General features: G+C 41.1%; 1 protein-coding gene across 1 annotated transcript in view; it reads right to left on the bottom strand.

The window, feature by feature from the left end:
• LOC140728386 (carboxypeptidase inhibitor SmCI-like) overlaps positions 1–18,625 on the bottom strand; it is a 47,542-nt gene extending 28,917 nt beyond the window's left edge. The window contains exons 1-2 of the mRNA XM_073047035.1: positions 18,490–18,625; positions 3,672–3,872 (exon numbers count right to left, since the gene is read on the bottom strand). Of these exons, the coding sequence (XP_072903136.1) occupies positions 3,672–3,872; positions 18,490–18,553 (265 nt within the window). The 5' untranslated portion in view covers positions 18,554–18,625. The remainder of the gene's footprint in view (positions 1–3,671; positions 3,873–18,489) is intronic.
• Positions 18,626–18,860: the final 235 nt, after the last annotated feature.

The raw sequence follows: 18,860 nt of genomic DNA, 5'->3' as shown, positions 1-18,860 counted from the left end.
ATTCCTCTATCCATGCCAGTATCTTTCCTGTAACGCCATCAGATTTTACCTTGCTAAGCAGCCTCATCTGTGACACCCCCTCAAATGTCTTCTGGAAATCCAAGTAAATGACATCCACTGCACCTTTGTCCATCCACCCTGCTTGTTACTTCCTCAAAGAACTCTAACAGATTTGTCAGACAGAATTTCTCTTTACAGAAACCATGCAGACTTTGTCTTACTTTATCGTTAGTCTCCAAGAACCCCGAAACCTCATCCTTAATAATAGAATCCATCATGTTCCCAACTACTGAGGTTAGACTAACAGGCTTATGATTTCCTTTCTTTTGCCTTCCTCCCTTTTTAAAGAGTGGAGTGACATTTGCAATCTTCTAGTCCTTTGGGACCATGCCAGAATCAAATGATTCTTGGAAGATCATGACCAATACATCCATTATCTCTTCAGCAACATCTCTCAGGACTCTGGGATGTAGTCCATTTGGTCCCGGTGACTTATCCAGCTTAAGACCTTCCAGCTTACCTAGCACTTTTTCCTTATTCCCTCTTCCCTGTTCCCCCCTATTCACCCCTCACCCCTATCCCCTGACACTCACGGACCTCTGGCACACTGCTAGTGTCTTTCACAGTGAAGATTGAAGCAAAGTACACACTAAGTTCATCTGCCATTTCTTTGTCTCCCCATTACTACCTCACCAGCATCATTTTCCAGTGGTCCAATATTTACTCTCACCTCCCTTTTACTCTTTATATAACTGAAAAAGCTTTTAGTATCCTGATTTATATTCTTGGCTAGTTTGCTCTCATATTTCACCTTTTCCCTTCTTAGAGCTTTTTAAGTTGCCTTTTGTTGGATTTTAAAAGCTTCTCAATCATCCAACCTCCCACACACATTTGCTACCTTATATGCCCTTTCCTTGGCTTTTATGCAGTCCTTAACATCCTTTGTCAGCCAAGGTTGCCTACCCTGGCATTTGAAAACAACTTCTTCCGTGGGACATATCTATCCTGGGCCTTGTGAACCATTCCCAGAAACTTCAGCCATCTTTTCTCTGTTGTCATCTCCACCGGTATTCTCCTCCAATCCACGTGGGCAAGCTCTTCTCTCTCATGCCTCTGTAATACCCTTTATTCCATTGTGATACTGATGCATGTGACTTGTGCCTCTCCCTCTCAAATTGCAGTATGACTTCGATCATATACACTAGTGAAATTTAAGAAACTACTAGACAGGTATATGGAGGAATTTAAGGTGGAGGGTTATCTGGGAGACAGGATTTAGGGTCGGCACAATATTGTGGGCCGAAAGGCCTGTACTGTGCTGTATTGTTCTATGTTCTATGTATGTTCTATATTATGATCATTGTCTTCTATAGGTTCCTTTATATTAAGCTCCCTAATAATGTCTGGGTTATTATGTAATGTCTCATCTAAGATGGCCTTTCTCTAGGTAGGCTCAAGCACAAGCCGCTCTAAAAAGCGTTCACATAGGCATTAAACAAATTTCCTCTTTTGAGATCTGACATCAACTAGATTTTCCCAATTCTCTTGCATATTGAAGTCCCCCATTATAACTGTGTCATTACCCTTATTACATGCCTTTTCCAGCTTCCTTTGCAATCTCAGCTTCTCAACTTGACTACTATTTGGAGGCCTATATACGATTCACATAATGAATTTTTTTATCCTTGTAATTTCTTAACTCCATCCTCAAAGACTCAACGCTCCCTGACACTACGTAACCACTTTCTGAAGATGTAATTTCATTTCTTGCCAATAGAGCCACGTCACCATCTATGCCTTCCTGCCTGTCCTTTTGATACAAAGCATATCCTTTGATGCTGTGCTCCTAACCACTGCCTCCTTTCAGCCTCGACTCAGCGATACCCAATGCCTTATACCAACCACGAGTTCATCCACCTTATTCTGAATGCTACGTGCATTTAAATACAACACCTTCAGTCCTGCATTTTTTGCCCTTTTGAATGGAATACTTATTGTTGAGGGGGATGGCCACAGGAGTGCTCTCCACTATCTGACTTTAGGTGCCAAATTTTAAGTTGTGCAATTGAAAAGGTTAGTTTCAATGCCATAAATCAAACTGTTTTGCTCAATCAATTTCATGAAATGCAGAAGTTTTGGGTCTAAAGCATATTTCCACAGGTTTCAGATTCTGTATTGATCCACCTACTCACATGCTTCTCTCTGCAAGCTCCAGCATTATTATCCTGTTTCAATATGCTGGTCAGCAGAGCAAAATCAAACTATCAGCAAAAAACAAGTCTGTAGTTGTTGCTTTTCAGAGAGTCGGGAAGAAAGGTAACTGAAATTATCTGCAATATTTATAAATCACTGTATACACCTCAGTCTTTACAAAATCACTGGAAGATTAGCTCCAGATTTCAAACATTATATGATGAGTGACAGAGAGACATCTGTGGGAGACCATCTCTGAAGGTTAATAAACTAAGTGGTCCCATAATTTAAAATGAAATTTCAATCAAACATCAGTATTCTAAATGACTTACTACCAAGAGGTTTGTGGCCAGAAAAGGCCAACATCACTCAATCTAATGAATTAAAAATGAATGTTTTTCAATTTCAGCCATGTTCGGAATTGGTGGACTGCTTTGCTGTAACTCTTTACTGGACGTGATTGATGGGTTAGTCACACAAGGGAACAAACATCAGGTTATGGTGATTTATTTCGCAATGAGCCTCCAACATTGTTCTTCTTACTGCAAGAAGGATGAGTTTGTCCGGCACATGGCTGAAAAGAAATGCGAACATCCATTTCCATATGTCATCAATAACTTTGATTGGGCATTTCCAGTTTTAGTGGTTTGGTTGTTAATGCAAATCTTTTATATATTGGTTCTGTTATTTTCTGCTCAGATCACAGGTATTTATTTTTTGTAAGCATCCCAATGAATATACAGTATTAGAGACTTCCTGATGATGGATATATTGAGGAAATATTTGGCTGTTGTTAATTACAGTCTATAAAATATTTTCTCCTGTAATCCATAAAATCTAGACATTTTGCTTTTCAGCTGGAGCATCTATCTTACAGTTGGGAGTGCATAACAAACTCATTGGTTTTAAGTTTTCCACTCTACACGTTGATTGCAAAACCCTGAAAAATTCAAAGAATTAGCCACCAATTTCCATTTAAAAAAATTTATGAAGTAGAAACTGTAGGACAGAAAAAACTGACTGTAGGCTTCAGGACAAGAGAAACTCAGAGGCACACTTCATCTTTTGCACAGCTTCTGATCTAAATCAGCCAGGAAAGAAAGTCACACAGCTCCAATGTTTACAGAACAATCAAATGCCTCTGGGTCATAATGATGTTATGCATAAAGTTATAAAGTCTCCAGCTTTAGATGTTTTTCATACCTGTCTGCAAGTTAATATGGGCCATCTCCAGGTTGTGTACACCTGACATGCAACCTCAGCTTATGAGCAAACTCCCATATTATTACACTGAAAAGTATGGCATACGTAGGAACATCTAAAGACAGGAGCAATTTCTTCACTCTTCCCAATTTTAGTAATAATTCTTTCTTTCCTCCTTAGCAATCTAACATGCTGTTGGTGGCAATCATTGAAATACCGTGGATTCAAGGCTTTACTTTACAATTGGAATCCCTCATTGAGATAAGTGAACTTACCTTTCGCTTTACACTTGGCCAGACATTCCTTCTTGGTTTCAAAGTTGTTTTCATTTCCATCACATCCACCGTAGACAAACTCTTCACATTTTTGTGTTAAGATGTTGTAGAAATATCTTCTGTTCATAGCATTACAGCGCCCAGGCTCGGCCTTTAGCAGGCATATTTCATGACCATATGGTAGTTCAGGAAGCGCGTAATCTACATAAGAAAAATAATCACTTATTCATTTAAAGTACAGCTTCCCAACCTTTTTTATGCCATGGCCCCCTACCATTAACTGAAGGGTCTGTGGAGCCCAGGTTGGGGACTCTGATTTAAAGGTAAATTTAAAGGTTACATTTTGTTTTGATTTTTTTCTATTTCTTGTGCCTGCTTACAAATGTGTAAATTTTGAAAATAATACACGTGCTACTAAAAATCCACCTTAAATCATTATGAGCATTTTAAATTAGATGTGACCTGATATCACACGAGTCAGGAGACTTACTGTTATTTGAGTAATTTGTTTTAATTTTATTTTATTGTTTACTTTGTTGACCAAAGTTGCAGAATTTTATTTCCATTTCAAGAACAAAGATGTTTCTGTTGTTTTTAGCTTAGCCCTTAACCTGTTGGAATCCAACAAACAGCACGATAAGCAGCTTTACTGGAATGCAGAAAATCAAAAGGCACGGAAAGGTATATAGAGGGAAATCTGCATCTTAAATCACTGACAGCAATTCTGACCAGCTTCAGCTCAGTTCTAGAGTTTCAAAAAAAGTTTTAAAAACAATCTTTCCTACATGTTTATACACTAATAAATATCTACTTAAAATCTGAAGTGGAAATAATTTGGTCTTTCAATGTAAGCAAATGGCTGCAGTTTTTCTATTTTTATTACAGGGATAGTAGTATTTATGATCATGAGACAAAGGGAGCTACTTGGACTGTCTACCAAGGATAGTTAGCTCTATGAAATTATTCCTGAGTCTTTCTCATACTGTTGATCTGATTCTACTTTCTGATTCCAGATTCCACATTGTATATAAATCTTATCTTTCTTCTCGAGGCCTTTTTGTTTACAGTTCTATCAATTCTCACCATAATGGTAGGTAACGGTAGAATCATTTTGGTATAGGAGGGGAAGGAAAATCTCAGAAAACTAGCCTAACTATTCAGCATTATCGAAACAACCAAGTACAAGACACAAAGTTGCACAAGAGCAACTTATCTCAGTCAATTTTTTTTTTTAATGCATTCCTTGAGAAGGGAGTATTGCTGGTAAATCCTGCATTTATTTCCTATACCAAACTTGGCCTCCACTTACTAAGTTGACCTTGCTGGACTCGTCTCATTTTCCAGTCTCTGGTTTCAACATGGGTTCTTTCCTTAACTGCTGCTAGCCACACAAGGCCAGGAATCTTGAGGTACTCTCCGCAGCACTCAAAATGAGGAGAAGCAATTTTTTTTAAAGGGGCGTAGGCCTTTCAGGAAGGATTTGGGAAACCACTTAACCATCCTACTGCACCTAATTGATGACAGGGATGGGTGAATAAAAATTTCCCGTTGCTGTACTGCCAGCAAAGTTTAATATCGTACTGGGCTTTACACGCAAGTGTTTCAAAAACAAGGTAGAAAACATTGCGCTCCAAAGCAGTGGGTAGAGCACCACAGGAATTCAAAGTTAATTTCTGGCTGACGTATTTAATGAAGAAAATATTGGTTGAGAGACTATTCTGATCTTATAACGCAGAAAAAAGGCACTTAGCCCACTGCGCTTACATCCCCTCACGGATGTAATCCCCTTAGTCCCATTCCTACCCCCAACTCTGTAACTTATTCCCTATCAATTCCCTTGTAATTCTTTTTTTAAACTATTAAACTGCACTAGTCAGCTATCAAGCTAAACTGCTCCAGTTTCCGCCCCCTTTCCAAAGACGTGCAGGTTAGGGTTATTGAGTTGTGGATATGCCACTCAGCGGCCACTTTATCAGGTACATCTGTGCATTAATGCAAATATCTAATCAGCCAATCATTTAGGAGCAACTCAATGCACAAAAGCATGCAGACATGGTCAAGAGGTTCAGTTGTTCAGACCAAACATCAGAATGGGGAAGAAATAAGATGATCCAAGCATTTTCTTGGAATGATTGATGGTGCCAGATGGAGTGGTTTGAGTCTCTTAGAAACTACTGATCTCTTGCGATTTTCTAGAGTTCACGGAGAATAATGCGAGAAACAAAACATCGTCCAGTGAGTGGCAGCTCTGTGGGCAAAAGTGTCTCGTAAATGAGAGAGTTCAGAGGAGAATGGGCAGAATTGTTCAAGCTGACAGGAAGGTGATAGTAGTTCAAATAACCACATGTTACAACAGCAGAATGCAGAAATGCATCTCTGAATTAACAACATGTCAAACAAACATTGAAGTGGATAGGCTGCAGCAGCAGAAGAGCAGAAACATACTCGGTGACCATTTTATTAGGTACAGGAGGTACCTAAAGAGAAACTACTGAGTGTATGTTGAAGCATGAAGCATGGAGACATTTGGGGGCTTGTCCAGCACAATCCTCGCCCAACAGGAAGCACACACGGTCGGGAAGAGAATATGCAAACTGCACAGGCAGCCCCCAATTTTACCCAGGTCATTAGAGCAGTGAGACAGCAGTGTTAACCCGTGTCACTATGTTGCCGATATTCAGCCTTTAATCAAACACAATGCTTTTCATTCATTGCTAAGTGCCTTTGTGAAGACAGTAGAGAGCGTTCTTCTGGGCTACTGTTGTCAACATAAATATGTTTGCCCAAATGCTGCATTTACCAGAAATATTCTGATCTAAGGTTTAAATTGCTGGAGCGATTGCACAAACCAACTTGTACTTGCTGGCTTGAGAATGTTACAAAGTAATTTGATTGAAATTTTCTCGGCATTAAGGAGAACGGAGATTCACACAGTGTTTCCACTGGATTGGAAACCTAGGTTATCTTCAGAAATCTAAAAACTGTGACAACCAAATAGAAAAGCACAGGAAGCTGATTACGACAGAATTGCCTATATTCCTAAGGACTGCAAGCTTTCAGTAACCACTGATTCTTCTTACTCCACAATGTGCTATCAGGCAAGAGACAATCAACGACAAATTCATCCAGCAGATACACATTCAACTATGAACCTATCAATTTAAGTTGAGGAATGTGGAATGTTCAGGAAATCATATGTCCTGTGGTATAACAAGTGTATTGATTCAGTTTTCTGGATTCCTGTAAAATGCTGGTCTAGGTGTTGATAACATGTTCTGCATAAGTTCCACTAAGAGTTTTTCTCAACGTAATACACACACGAGCACACCAATATCTCAGAAAGCCATCTCAAGGGAAATGGCATCTGTTACAATCTGCTGCATCTTGCACAGATCCCAAAGTAGTTAAACTATTTGATGATAACTTTGAGCATAGATATTTGTAGTAAGGTTGAGAATTACTTACCCACAGGATGGAGATAAACTAACTGCATTTTGAGGGAAAGAGGAGATTAGGGATAATGCATTATATAACTTTCAGGTTGAGAGGGGTGTCAGGAGGTCACACAGTCCATTATGTGGGACGCCCACCTCCATCCAATTCGTCACCAAGTAATAACATCCAACCTATACTTAACTTGAGTGCTGAAAATTAGATAATTTCCTAACTTCAAAAATGGCTAAAGTGCAAGGCGCAAAATGCAATATTCAGAAATCCTAAAGATCGACTTTTAGGTAGTGGCTTTACATTCCAATCAATGTGCTATTCCTTAATACGATATTGTTCAAAAATAGCTTAATAACAGAGAAGTCAATGGAATAATTGACTTGAAGTTTCTTGTACTTGCATTACTTAACAGAAGCTTCAGATACACAAAATCTAATTAAAGCAGAGAAGTGTGTGCATTCATATCACACTTGTAGAATCTTAGATCACACTAAAGCAATTCACCGACCATTAAATATTACTGATATTCAATAAAAGGGCATCTACCTGAAATAATCTCCCTGAGAGATACTGCATGATCTGCTGAATATTTCTATCACATTTGTTTCAGATTTAGTTGCACCTGCAGTATTTTATTTTTGAAAATTTTTTTATGTGTTGTCAGTGATGTAATGTACATTCATCTTTAGGTTAAAATTATTACAGTGAAGTACACAATTTTCCTGTACATATTCTTAGGGGGTAAATTTGGTATAGCAAATTAAAACCTAGACAGAATTAGCAAGCTGACAGAGCTAATTGTGATGATGCAATTATGATAGAGCTGCGTTAAAAGGTAGGGAAAACCCTCATTTTATGAACACTTACACTATGTCACTAGATGGAAAGAATGCACACTACAATCTGCTCCTCAGCAACTAAAAGGAGATGTTAAGAGAACAATGGCAGTTTATTCACTGTGGCAAATACCAGAAATACCTCTCAATTGATACTACAGTTAGACTTGACTACCTTCTTAAAGATGATTATAGCTTCTCCAATGTCCCCGTTACATCCTTCTCCAAACAGATGGTGAAATCGTGGATTTGTGATTCAAGCTGAATGAGGATACAGCCTATTCCAAATACATTGTCATTTCTTCAGCTAAGGTATGACCACTTTTTGTAGATCAGGACTGGCAGTGAAGTTGGACCGAACAGACGACTGTGGGAAGGAGCCGAGTGTACTCAAGGCCAGACATAGCTGTAGATGTTTAAAACAATCCTTCCAGAAGGCATCAGCTGCATCTTTGTCCTTGATAAGTGCACATCTGTTCCTGGCTCTCAGTGGTGTAAGACCTTGAATATTTGGACTGAAGACGCCCTTGACAACACTGGAGACCCCAAGCATGTTGCGACCATCAACAAGATGCTGAGCCCACTACACACTCTCTATCCACCATCTGCTCCTTAGGTCATGTATTCTCAGTCTTCAGATACCTGTATGGATGTTTCTTTTCCCTTCAGAACTGAAGGAGTTTCTAATTCAAGGATCCCATACAAAAGCTGCATCAATTCCCCAATTCTTTTCTTCCAACCTCACCCCCACTGACACCACAGGAGTGAGGTCAATCTTCAGAACTAGTGGGAGCTTGGTTCAACGTACGATGACCACACTCCAGAAAAAGGGTAACCCAAGACTCCGTAGACAAGCTGAAGTATGCAATGTGGCATTTGTTCTCAGTGAGTTTATAGTCAGTTTATTCTCTGAAGCAGATGAAATCTCTGCGTGACAAGGGACCTCTACCAACCTGCATAACAATGCCCACCAATCATAAATGATAACTATTCGCAATTTCCCAGGAGCCACCTCTCAAGTAAGTTCTCCATCACATTCAATTCACCAACACAGACTTTAATCTGAATAGGGGAAAGGGTATTTGCAGATTAAGAGCTCAGACCAGGCACAAAAGGCAGTTTAGAGGGCACCAGCGATCCCTACCTACCTATACACTTCAGAGGTGTGGACCACCTACAACAGGCACCTTAATGCATTGGCAAAATATCAGCAATGCAGAGTCTCCAAGATCACTCCAAGAGCAAGCAGCAGTGTCCTGTCCTCGCCCACAGATTTCCAGCATTAAGGCTCCAGTTACACTCAAGGAGTTCCACTGCACAAGGTAAAACTCTGCACATCTGACAAAATTTCCAAAACTTCTGCTTTGTTCAGAGATCTGTTACAGGAAGAGACCTTCAGTCTGACCAAAAGAAAAGATCTGACAAAAGTGCTCAAAATCTCTCTGAAAAACAAATGCAACACCTCTTTAAGTGAAAGCATTAGCACATGAAAGCCTGCTGCAAATGGCTAACTAGCATACCACTTCTCACCCCAGCCCTCGATGTGTCTACGGAACTCACATTAGGTTCACAGTCTCCCCAGACCCATAAAATTACTGCAGAAGCAAGTCATTCTCAATTCCAAGGGACTACATAACAAGGAGAACCATATATAATTAACAAATTTTTTGTTAATCGAGAACAACTTTAGATTGTGAATATTTCTTTTCCATTTCCGAATGTGTAATTTTCTGGGATGTCTTTGACAGATCTGTAAAAAGATTATCAGAGTCTGTACCTTAAAAATATCTTTGACCTCTACTTGCCTGTGTACAAGAATAACATTGTAAATTGCAATATTTCTGAAGTGGACTTTGTGTTTTACAGGGAAACAATATTGACACCAGAAATACAATTACTTTGATCTTCAGGGATTAATCAAGGTGCTTGTAAAATCATATATGAAGCTGTACAGTACACAGGCTGAAATGGAAGACCAAAATACAGTATTTACTTATTTTTCTAGACGTCTGCCAAAAGCAGAATTTCGCAGTGCTCAACCATTTTAATTCCTTTCCCTTTCCGACATGTCAGTCCAAGGCCCCCTCTTTTGCCATGACGATGGCCACTCTCAGGGTACAGCAGAAACGCTCTTTGTCTTGGTAACTTCCAAATTTGGCAGGAATATCAATTTTTCCTTCCAATATTTTTTCTTTTCTCTTCCCCCTTCTTTCATTGCCTATTTTGCCTCTTACCTCTTCTCCTCACCTACTGTACCTATCACCACCCTCATGGTGTCCCTCCTCCTCTTTCTCTCATGATCCACTCTCCTCTCCTACCAGATTCCTTCTTCTCCAGCCCTTTACCTTCCTGTCCACCTTCATCTATTACCACCTAGCTCCTCCTCCCTCCCCCCCAACCGTCTCATTCTGGCATCTTCCCCACTTCTTTTCAGATTCAATGAAGGATCTTGGCCTGAAACATAGACCGTGCTAAACCGTGTCTACGCCCACCTGGACAAGCCGGCGAGCACTGTGACGGTCATGTTTTTTGCCCTGCTCTGCTGGGTGAGAAGCTGACAGTGATGCAGGTGGATGCTTCCCTGGTGTCATGGATTATTGATTACCTGACTGGCAGACCACAGTACGTGCGCTTGCAACACTGTGTGTCAGACAGAGTGGTCAGCAGCACTGGGGCTCCACAGGGGGCTGTCCTGTCTCCATTTCTGTTCACCATCTACACCTCGGACTTCAACTACTGCACAGAGTCTTGCCATCTTCAGAAGTTTCCTGATGACTCTGCCATAGTTGGATGCATCAGCAAGGGGGATGAGGCTGAGTATAGGGCTACGGTGGGAAACTTTGTCACACGGTGTGAGCAGAATCATCTGCAGCTTAATGTGAAAAAGACTAAGGAGCTGGTGGTGGACCTGAGGAGGGCCAAGGCACCGGTGACCCGTTTCCATCCAAGGGGTCAGTGTGGACGTGGTGGAGGATTACAAATACTTGGGGATACGAATTGACAATAAACTGGACTGGTCAAAGGACACTGACTGTCTACAAGAAGGGTCAGAGTCGTCTCTACTTCCTGAGGAGACCGAGGTCCTTTAACATCTGCTGGACAATGCTGAGGATGTTCTACGAGTCTGTGGTGGCCAGTGCTAACATGTTTTCTGTTGTGTGCTGGGGCAGCAGGCTGAGGGTAGCAGACACCAACAGAATCAACAAACTCATTTGTAAGGCCAGTGATGTTGTGGGGGTGGAACTGGACTCTCTGACGGTGGTGTCTGAAAAGAGGATGCTGTCCAAGTTGCATGCCATCTTGGACAATGTCTCCCATCCGCTCCATAATGTACTGGTTAGGCAAAGGAGTACATTCAGCCAGAGTCTCATTCCACCGAGATGCAACACTGAGCGTCATAGGAAGTCATTCCTGCCTGTGGCCATCAAACTTTAAAACTCCTCCCTTGGACTGTCAGACACCCTGAGCCAATAGGCTGGTCCTGGACTAATTTCCACTTGGCATTATTTACTTATTATTAATTATTTATGGTTTTATATTGCTATATTTCTACACTATTCTTGGTTGGTGCGACTGTAACAAAACCCAATTTTCCTCGGGATCAATAAAGTATGTCTGTCTGTAGACTGTTTATTGACTTTTATAGATTCTGCCTGACCATTGAGTTCCTCCAACATTTTTTTCCTCCAGTGCGTTGCTCTGGATTTCTGCATTTACCGAATTTCTGTTGTTTTCAGATAGGTTCAAGATCTTGGTTTAAGATGGCACTGGCGGGACAGAGTGACACTTCACTGGCAGCAAACAAATCTACCAACTACTCTTTTAATCACTCTTTTTCTGGACAACAATCACTGCAATCAATAGCCTGTAACTTTCCTTTCAAAGTTGTGCTTTTGAACCGCCTGTATGACTGCATTTTTGCAGTGTTCTGTGGGATTTGGTGAACTGGAGTGACAATGCAATATAGATGCAGTGACATGGTAGGTACAGTCTGAATCAAGGCAACAGGGCCCAGGCCTGAGGGTGAGGAATGAGCACATTTTTGGCCGATTTAAGTGCCAGACCAGGTTGGAGAGGTCAGGTACAAGCCAAATTGAGGCGGCAGGGCCCAGGCCCGAGAGTCAGGAATGAACCGATGATTGGCCATTGCTGGAACAGACCTGGAGCCAAATCGAAACAGCAGGGCCCAGGCCCGAGAGCAAGGAACAAGCTGATGGTTGGCCGATTTAAGTGCAGGGCCAGACTGAGGAGGTCGGGGTTTCAGGGCCAGAGGTGACCGGCACACCAGTGTTCAACTTAGTGCTCTTTACTTGTCTCTGCACTGAGATGAGACTGTGGCCTGCTAATAAAGGGCTCCTGGACCAGCCGCAGTGATGAAATGCTTCATAGCTGTGACTTACTTTCATGAATTATCGTTCTGAGTGTTTTTCTGATTATTTTTAAATTGTTTGCACGATTTGTTCTTTTTTGCCCCACACATCAGGTGTTTGACTGTCTTTTTTCTTATAGGTTCTATTGGGGTTCTTTGGTTTTGTGGCTGCCTGTAAGAAGGCAAGTTTCAAGGATGTATATAGCGTACACACTTTGAGAACGAATGTTCTCTGAACTTTGATTCAAGATTGTTCTGTCATTTCCAGTACACAAGTGTAAAGGAGAACAAAACAATTGTTACTCTGGACCAGTGCAGTATATACAAAAAAAACACAATAAGATAAAGGACACAATAACTAAAAACCACAATCAATATAAATACATAAGATAGATTATATACGTAGATTGATTGTATGTCTATAATGTGACACTAGGCACAGGAGTATTTGTACATAAGGTAACTGACAGGAAATAATAAAGTAGTGGTGTTTGGGGAGTGTTAAGGGGCAGGTAGAGTTGTTGATCAGACTTACTACTTTGGGAAAGTAATTGATTTTGAGTCTTCTGGTCCTGACATGGCTTCCTCTCTAACCGGAGTGAGATAAACAGTCCACAAGCAGGATGGGTGGTGATACTTCCTGATGTTACTGGACCTTTTCTGGCACCTTTCTGTATACACATATTTGATGGCAGGTAGGCTGGTGCCAGTGATGTACTGGGTAATTTTAACTACCCATTGTAATGCCTTCCTGTCCATCACAGTATTGTTTCCTTCCATGCAGAGATGCAGCATGTTAGAATGCTCTCGGTCACTCATCTGTAAAAGGATGTGAGTTATAGATGTGCATAGTCCAACTCTCTCCAACCATCTCAGTAAATGGAGACATTGGTGAGGTTTCCTGGCTCTGTTGGATATGGTCTGGGACCATGAGAGGTTGTGTGAGATGTGCACTCCCGGGAGTGCACTCCTGTGCTCACAGTTTCCACAGCTGTGCCGCTGATGTAAAGAGGGGTGTGAGTACATGTCAAAGAAAACTTCCATAGAATTTAACAATACTCCACAAATTTGTTCTGAAATCAGCAAATTAGTGGGCAAATTCCCCGGTATTACAAAAAAGTTTCATCACTCTGGTTCTATACAGGCCTGACCTCTTAAAGAATTTAACACCCCAGAGAAATTAATCGGAATTCCATGGCTATAGACCAGGAGACTTGGATAAATCAGTTGATTAGTTAACAATTATTTAGCTTTGGATTAAGGTTTCATTCTTCTTCTATAACCTTTTGTTTAAAACTGTTAAGATCGAAAAAAATATATATTTACTAGTTTTACTAACACACCATTAACTCTTTTTAAAGACTTTTTTATTACAAAGTAATTTCCCCTCGAGTACACCTTTCTTCATGAAAAGGATGCATTTACCAATATGTCCATAATGTACATTTCCTGGCAAATTACAATTTTCAATTTACAAAATTTATAGAACGTGGAACACTACAGCACAGTAAAGGCCCTTTTAAGGGTCAGGTAATGTGCTAACCTTCTAACCTACTCTAAGATCAATCTAACCATTCCCTCTTACATCGCTCACCATTTTTCTGTCACCCATATGCCTAAGAGTTTCTTAAATGCCCATGAAGTATCTACCTCACCCTTGGGAGGCATTCCATGTACCTACCACTCTGTGTTTAAAAAAAAACTTGACTCTGACATCCCCCCCCCCCCCCCACCATACAACCCTCCATCACCTTGAAGTTTTGCCCCCTTATATCAGCCATTTCGGCCTTGGGAAAATGTCTCTGACTATTCATTTGATCAATGCCCTTTATCTGTATGAACAGTCTGCAAGACAAGCTTTGCACTCTATCTTAGTGCATGATACAATAATAAATCAATTCCAACTCAAATTCCATTTGCCTTCTCTGGCCCACATCGCTTCCTCCCCATCTATCTAACCGTCCAAATGCCTTTTAAGTGTCTTACTGTTTCTACCACTTCCTCCAGCAACTCATTCCAAATACTCACCACCCGCAATGATAATAAAAAAGGGTAAAAAAAAACACAAAGGTAAAAGGCTATTTTAAAAAATCCAAAATGTTTTCCAGGAACATATTCTTTTTGTAAATTAAGGACTCCTGTTTACTTAGAAGTCCACTTTTGCATATTACCAAACATTACACTTATCTACTTAGAATTAAATTTTTCCGGGTAAAAAATAGGCTTGCTTCATGGTTTTGTTCTGATGGTATATTTGTTACATTTATGTATTTCAGTCTCTTGTTGTTAACTATATCCTGTCCAAACCTTAGCTCTTTTGGATAATTTAATGGGCAGATTCAATAACTGTTGGAAAACAGAAGTTTTAGAATGAAATATAAAGGGAAACAAAAACTGCACAGGGCAAAATGATTTAATCCATTGTCTTCTTTTTTGTCCTACTATTAGTAGATTGCCAACAACACTGCTCAATTCTTTTTTAGATTAAAGCAAGTTTTACACAGAAACACAGAAAACATACAACACAATACAGACCCTTCGGCCCACAAAGTTGTGCTGAACATGTCCCTTAGAAATTACTAGGCTTACCTAAAGCCCTCTAATTTACTAAGCTCCATGTACCTATCCAAAAGTCTCTTAAAAGACCCTATTGTATCTGCCTCTACCACTGTTGCTGGCAGCCCATTCCACGCACTCACCACTCTGACATCTCCTCTGTACCTACTCCCCAGCACCTTAAACCTGTGTTCTCTTGTGGCAGCCATTTCAGCCCAGGGAAAAAGCCTCTGACTATCCACACGATCAATGCCTCTCATCATCTTGTACTCCTCTATCAGGTCACCTCTCATCCTCCTTTGCTCCAAGGAGAAAAGGCCAAGTTCACTCAACCTATTTTCATAATGCATGCTCCCCAATCCAGGCAACATCATTGTAAATCTCCTCTGCACCCTTTCTATGGCTTCCACATCCTTCCTGTAGTGTGGTGACCAGAAATGAGCACAGTACTCAAATGGGGTCTGACCAGGGTCCTATATAGCTGAAACATTACGTCTAAATTCAATTCCACGATTGATGAAGGCCAATACACCATACGCCTTCTTAAACACAGCATCAACCTGCGCAGCTGCTTTGAGTGTCCCATGGACTCAGACCCCAAGATCCCTCTGATCCTCCACACTGCCAAGAGTCATACCATTAATACTATATTCTGCCATCTTATTTGAGCAACCAAAATGAACCACTTCACACTTAACTGGTTGAACTCCATCTGCCTCTTCTCAGCCCAGTTTTGCATCCTATCGATGTCCCGCTGTAACTTCTGACAACCCTCCCCACTATCCACTACACCTCCAACCTTTATGTCATCAGCAAATTTACTAACCCATCCCTCCATTCCTCATCCAGGTCATTTATAAAAATCACGAAGAGTAAGGGTCCCAGAACAGATCCCTGAGGCACTCCACTTGTGACCAACATCCATGCAGAATATGACCTACCTATAACCACTCTTTGCCTTCTGTGGGAAAGCCAGTTCTAGATCCACAAAGAAATGTCCCCTTGGATCCCATGCCTCCTTACTTTCTCAATAAGCCTTGCATGGGGTACCTTATCAAATGCCTTGCTGAAATCCATATACACTACATCCACTGCTCTTCCTTCATCAATGTGTTTAGTCACATCCTCAAAAAATTCAATCAGGTTCGTAAGGCACAATCTTCCCTTGACAAAGCCATGCTGACTACTCCTAATCATATTATAACTCTCCAAATGTTCATAAATCCTGCCTCTCAGGATCTCCCCCATCAACTTACCAACCACTGAGGTAAGAATCACTGGTCTATAATTTCCTGGGCTATCTCTACTCCCTTTCTTGAATAAAGGAACAATATCCGCAACCTTCCAATCCTCCGGAATCTCTCCCATCCCCATTGATGATGCAAAGATCATCGCCAGAGGCTTAGCAATCTCCTCCCTCACCTCCCACAGTAACCTGGGGTACATCTCATCCGGTCCCGGTGACTTATCCAACTTGATGCTTTCCAAAAGCTCCAGCACATCCTCTTTCTTAATATCTACATGCTCAAGCTTTTCAGTCTACTGCAAGTCAGCACTACAATCATCAAGATTCTTTTCCATAGTGAATACTGAAGTTAAGTATCTTTACTTTATAGTACCTCTGCTATCTCCTCCGGTTCCATACACACTTTCCCACTGTCACACTTGATTGGGCCTATTCTTTCACATCTTATCCTCTTGCTCTTGACATACTTGTAGAATGCCTTGGGGATTTCCTTAATTCTGCCCACCAAGGCCTTCTCATGGCCACTTCTGGCTCTCCTAATTTCCTTCTTAAGCTCCTTCCTAGTAGCCTTATAATCTGCAAGATCTATAACATTACCTGGCTCTCTGAACCTTTTGTAAGCTTTTCTCTTCTTCTTGACTAGATTTCTTACAGCCTTTGTACACCACAGTTCCTGTACCCTACCATAACTTCCCTGTCTCATTGGAACGTACCTATACAGAACTCCACACAAATATCCTCTGAACATTTGCCACATTTCTTCCGTACTTTTCCCTGAGAACTTCTGTTTCCAGTTAAAGCCTCCAGTTTCCTGCTTGATAGCCTCATAATTCCCCTTATCCAGTTAAACACTTTTCTAACTTGCCTGTTCCTATCTCTCTCCAATGCTATTGTAAAGGAGATAGAATTGTGATCACTATCTCCAAAATGCTCTGACCAGGTTCATTTCCCAATACCAAATCAAATACAGCCTCTCCTCTTGTAGGGTTATCTACATATTGTGTCAAGAAACCTTAATGAACACACCTAACAAACTCTACCCCATCTACACCCTTTGCCCTAGGGAGATACTAATCGATATTTGGAAAATTAAAATCTCCCATCACGACGACTCTGTTATTATTACACCTTTCCAGGATCTGTTTCCCACTCTGCTCCTCAATATCCCTGTTACTATTGGGTGGCCCATAAAAAACACCCAGTAGAGTTATTGACCCCTTTCTGTTCCTAACCTCCACCCACAACGACTCTGTAGACATTCCCTTTTCTAAAATGGAAAAGTAACTCCAACTCAGAAATACTTCCTCAGTTGTAAAATGCTGTACAAAGTTTTAAAGTCATTAAACTACTTCAATTTGGAGATCCTTCACTTTCTTTAAACTAATGCCTGCTAAATATGGGTCATATTGACAGTCGAATTTAAAGTCCAAACCATTCAGCTGTAACTGTGCTTGTAATTTAGTTCTAAGTATAAAGTCTGACGCTGATGCTTGTATTAATATAACCGTGACTCAGTAGGAAGCACTCTCACTGCTGAGTCAGGAGGTTCAGGTTTGTCCCATTCCAGGGAACTAACCACAAGTTAAGGCTGATTCTCCAGTACAGCTCCAAGGAAATGCTTCCAAAACAAAATTGGATGCTATCTATTGAACCAGACGTTCAAATAATGCTTTGTCAACTCTTTGAAGTGGGCTTTAAAGATTCCATGATGCAAGTCCCAAAACGAGGAGTATTATCAACAATGCCTTGGGCAATGTGTAATTATCAATAGGCGTCACTACATTATCTGAGCTTGGCCATATTCCTGTCAGTTGGAACTTGCTATGAGCAAACTGCCAGTATCAATACTGACATCACCAGTTACTATTTTTCAAAATAACATTCCACTGGCTCCGAAGCCCTTTCAATTACCTTGAATGGTAATCATTAACTAAGTTTTCTCGTTACTACGTGCCAAGGAAACCCAATGATACATTGGCACTGTGTTGGGGTGACTGCTCTTTCCTCGCAGGCCTAAATCATGCACACATTAATGGTCAGGCCATCAGAAAGCCACTTCTCGTTATCTTTAATTGGATCTTTGTTTTCAAGCTGCACAGAACGTGCACCAGTGCTTGTAACAATTCTGCTATTGATGTGAGCGTTTGCCACACTTAGAAACTGCCCCAGGGAGTTGCACAGTCAAAACAGTTTCACATGCAGAGAAGCAGAACCCCTTCCTGGGAAGGTACCCGCACATATGACTGAGTGCGTTTAAGAGGTGAGCTATCCACTCTTACTGATCGGCTACGCGAAATTTAAGCGCAGCAGGAACTAAGCAAGCAAATCGTTCTACCCTGAGCAGTGGCCGTTATATCTCTTTACCTGCTATCGCGCCGCAGCCTACGATCAGCAGGAGCAGCGTGGCTCTCAGCACGGTGAGCAACATGTCGTACTCGGGACGGTCGCTGTCTTGGGCTGCCTCTGACCGCTCAAAGTCGCCGCTGATTCTCTCGCTCTGTCTCTGCTCTCCAAAGTTTTCTTAAGTAAGATCCCACCTACTTCCGGCTGCGGGATGATGCCTCCACTTGCACGTCCAAACTGAAGTTATCGCATCCTGTGAGACAGACACAGAAGGTGACACTAAACCATGTCATACTTTGGTGCTGGCCTGTACTTGGGTGATTATTATTCAGTTATTCTGAACTTGCTCAGGGGTATACATCATTACTGTAAGATTATTTGGGGGGGGGGGG

This window comes from Hemitrygon akajei, chromosome 5 (assembly GCF_048418815.1).
Source record: "Hemitrygon akajei chromosome 5, sHemAka1.3, whole genome shotgun sequence".
NCBI lineage: Eukaryota > Metazoa > Chordata > Chondrichthyes > Myliobatiformes > Dasyatidae > Hemitrygon > Hemitrygon akajei.
This window is presented reverse-complemented; position numbering and strand designations above follow the sequence as displayed.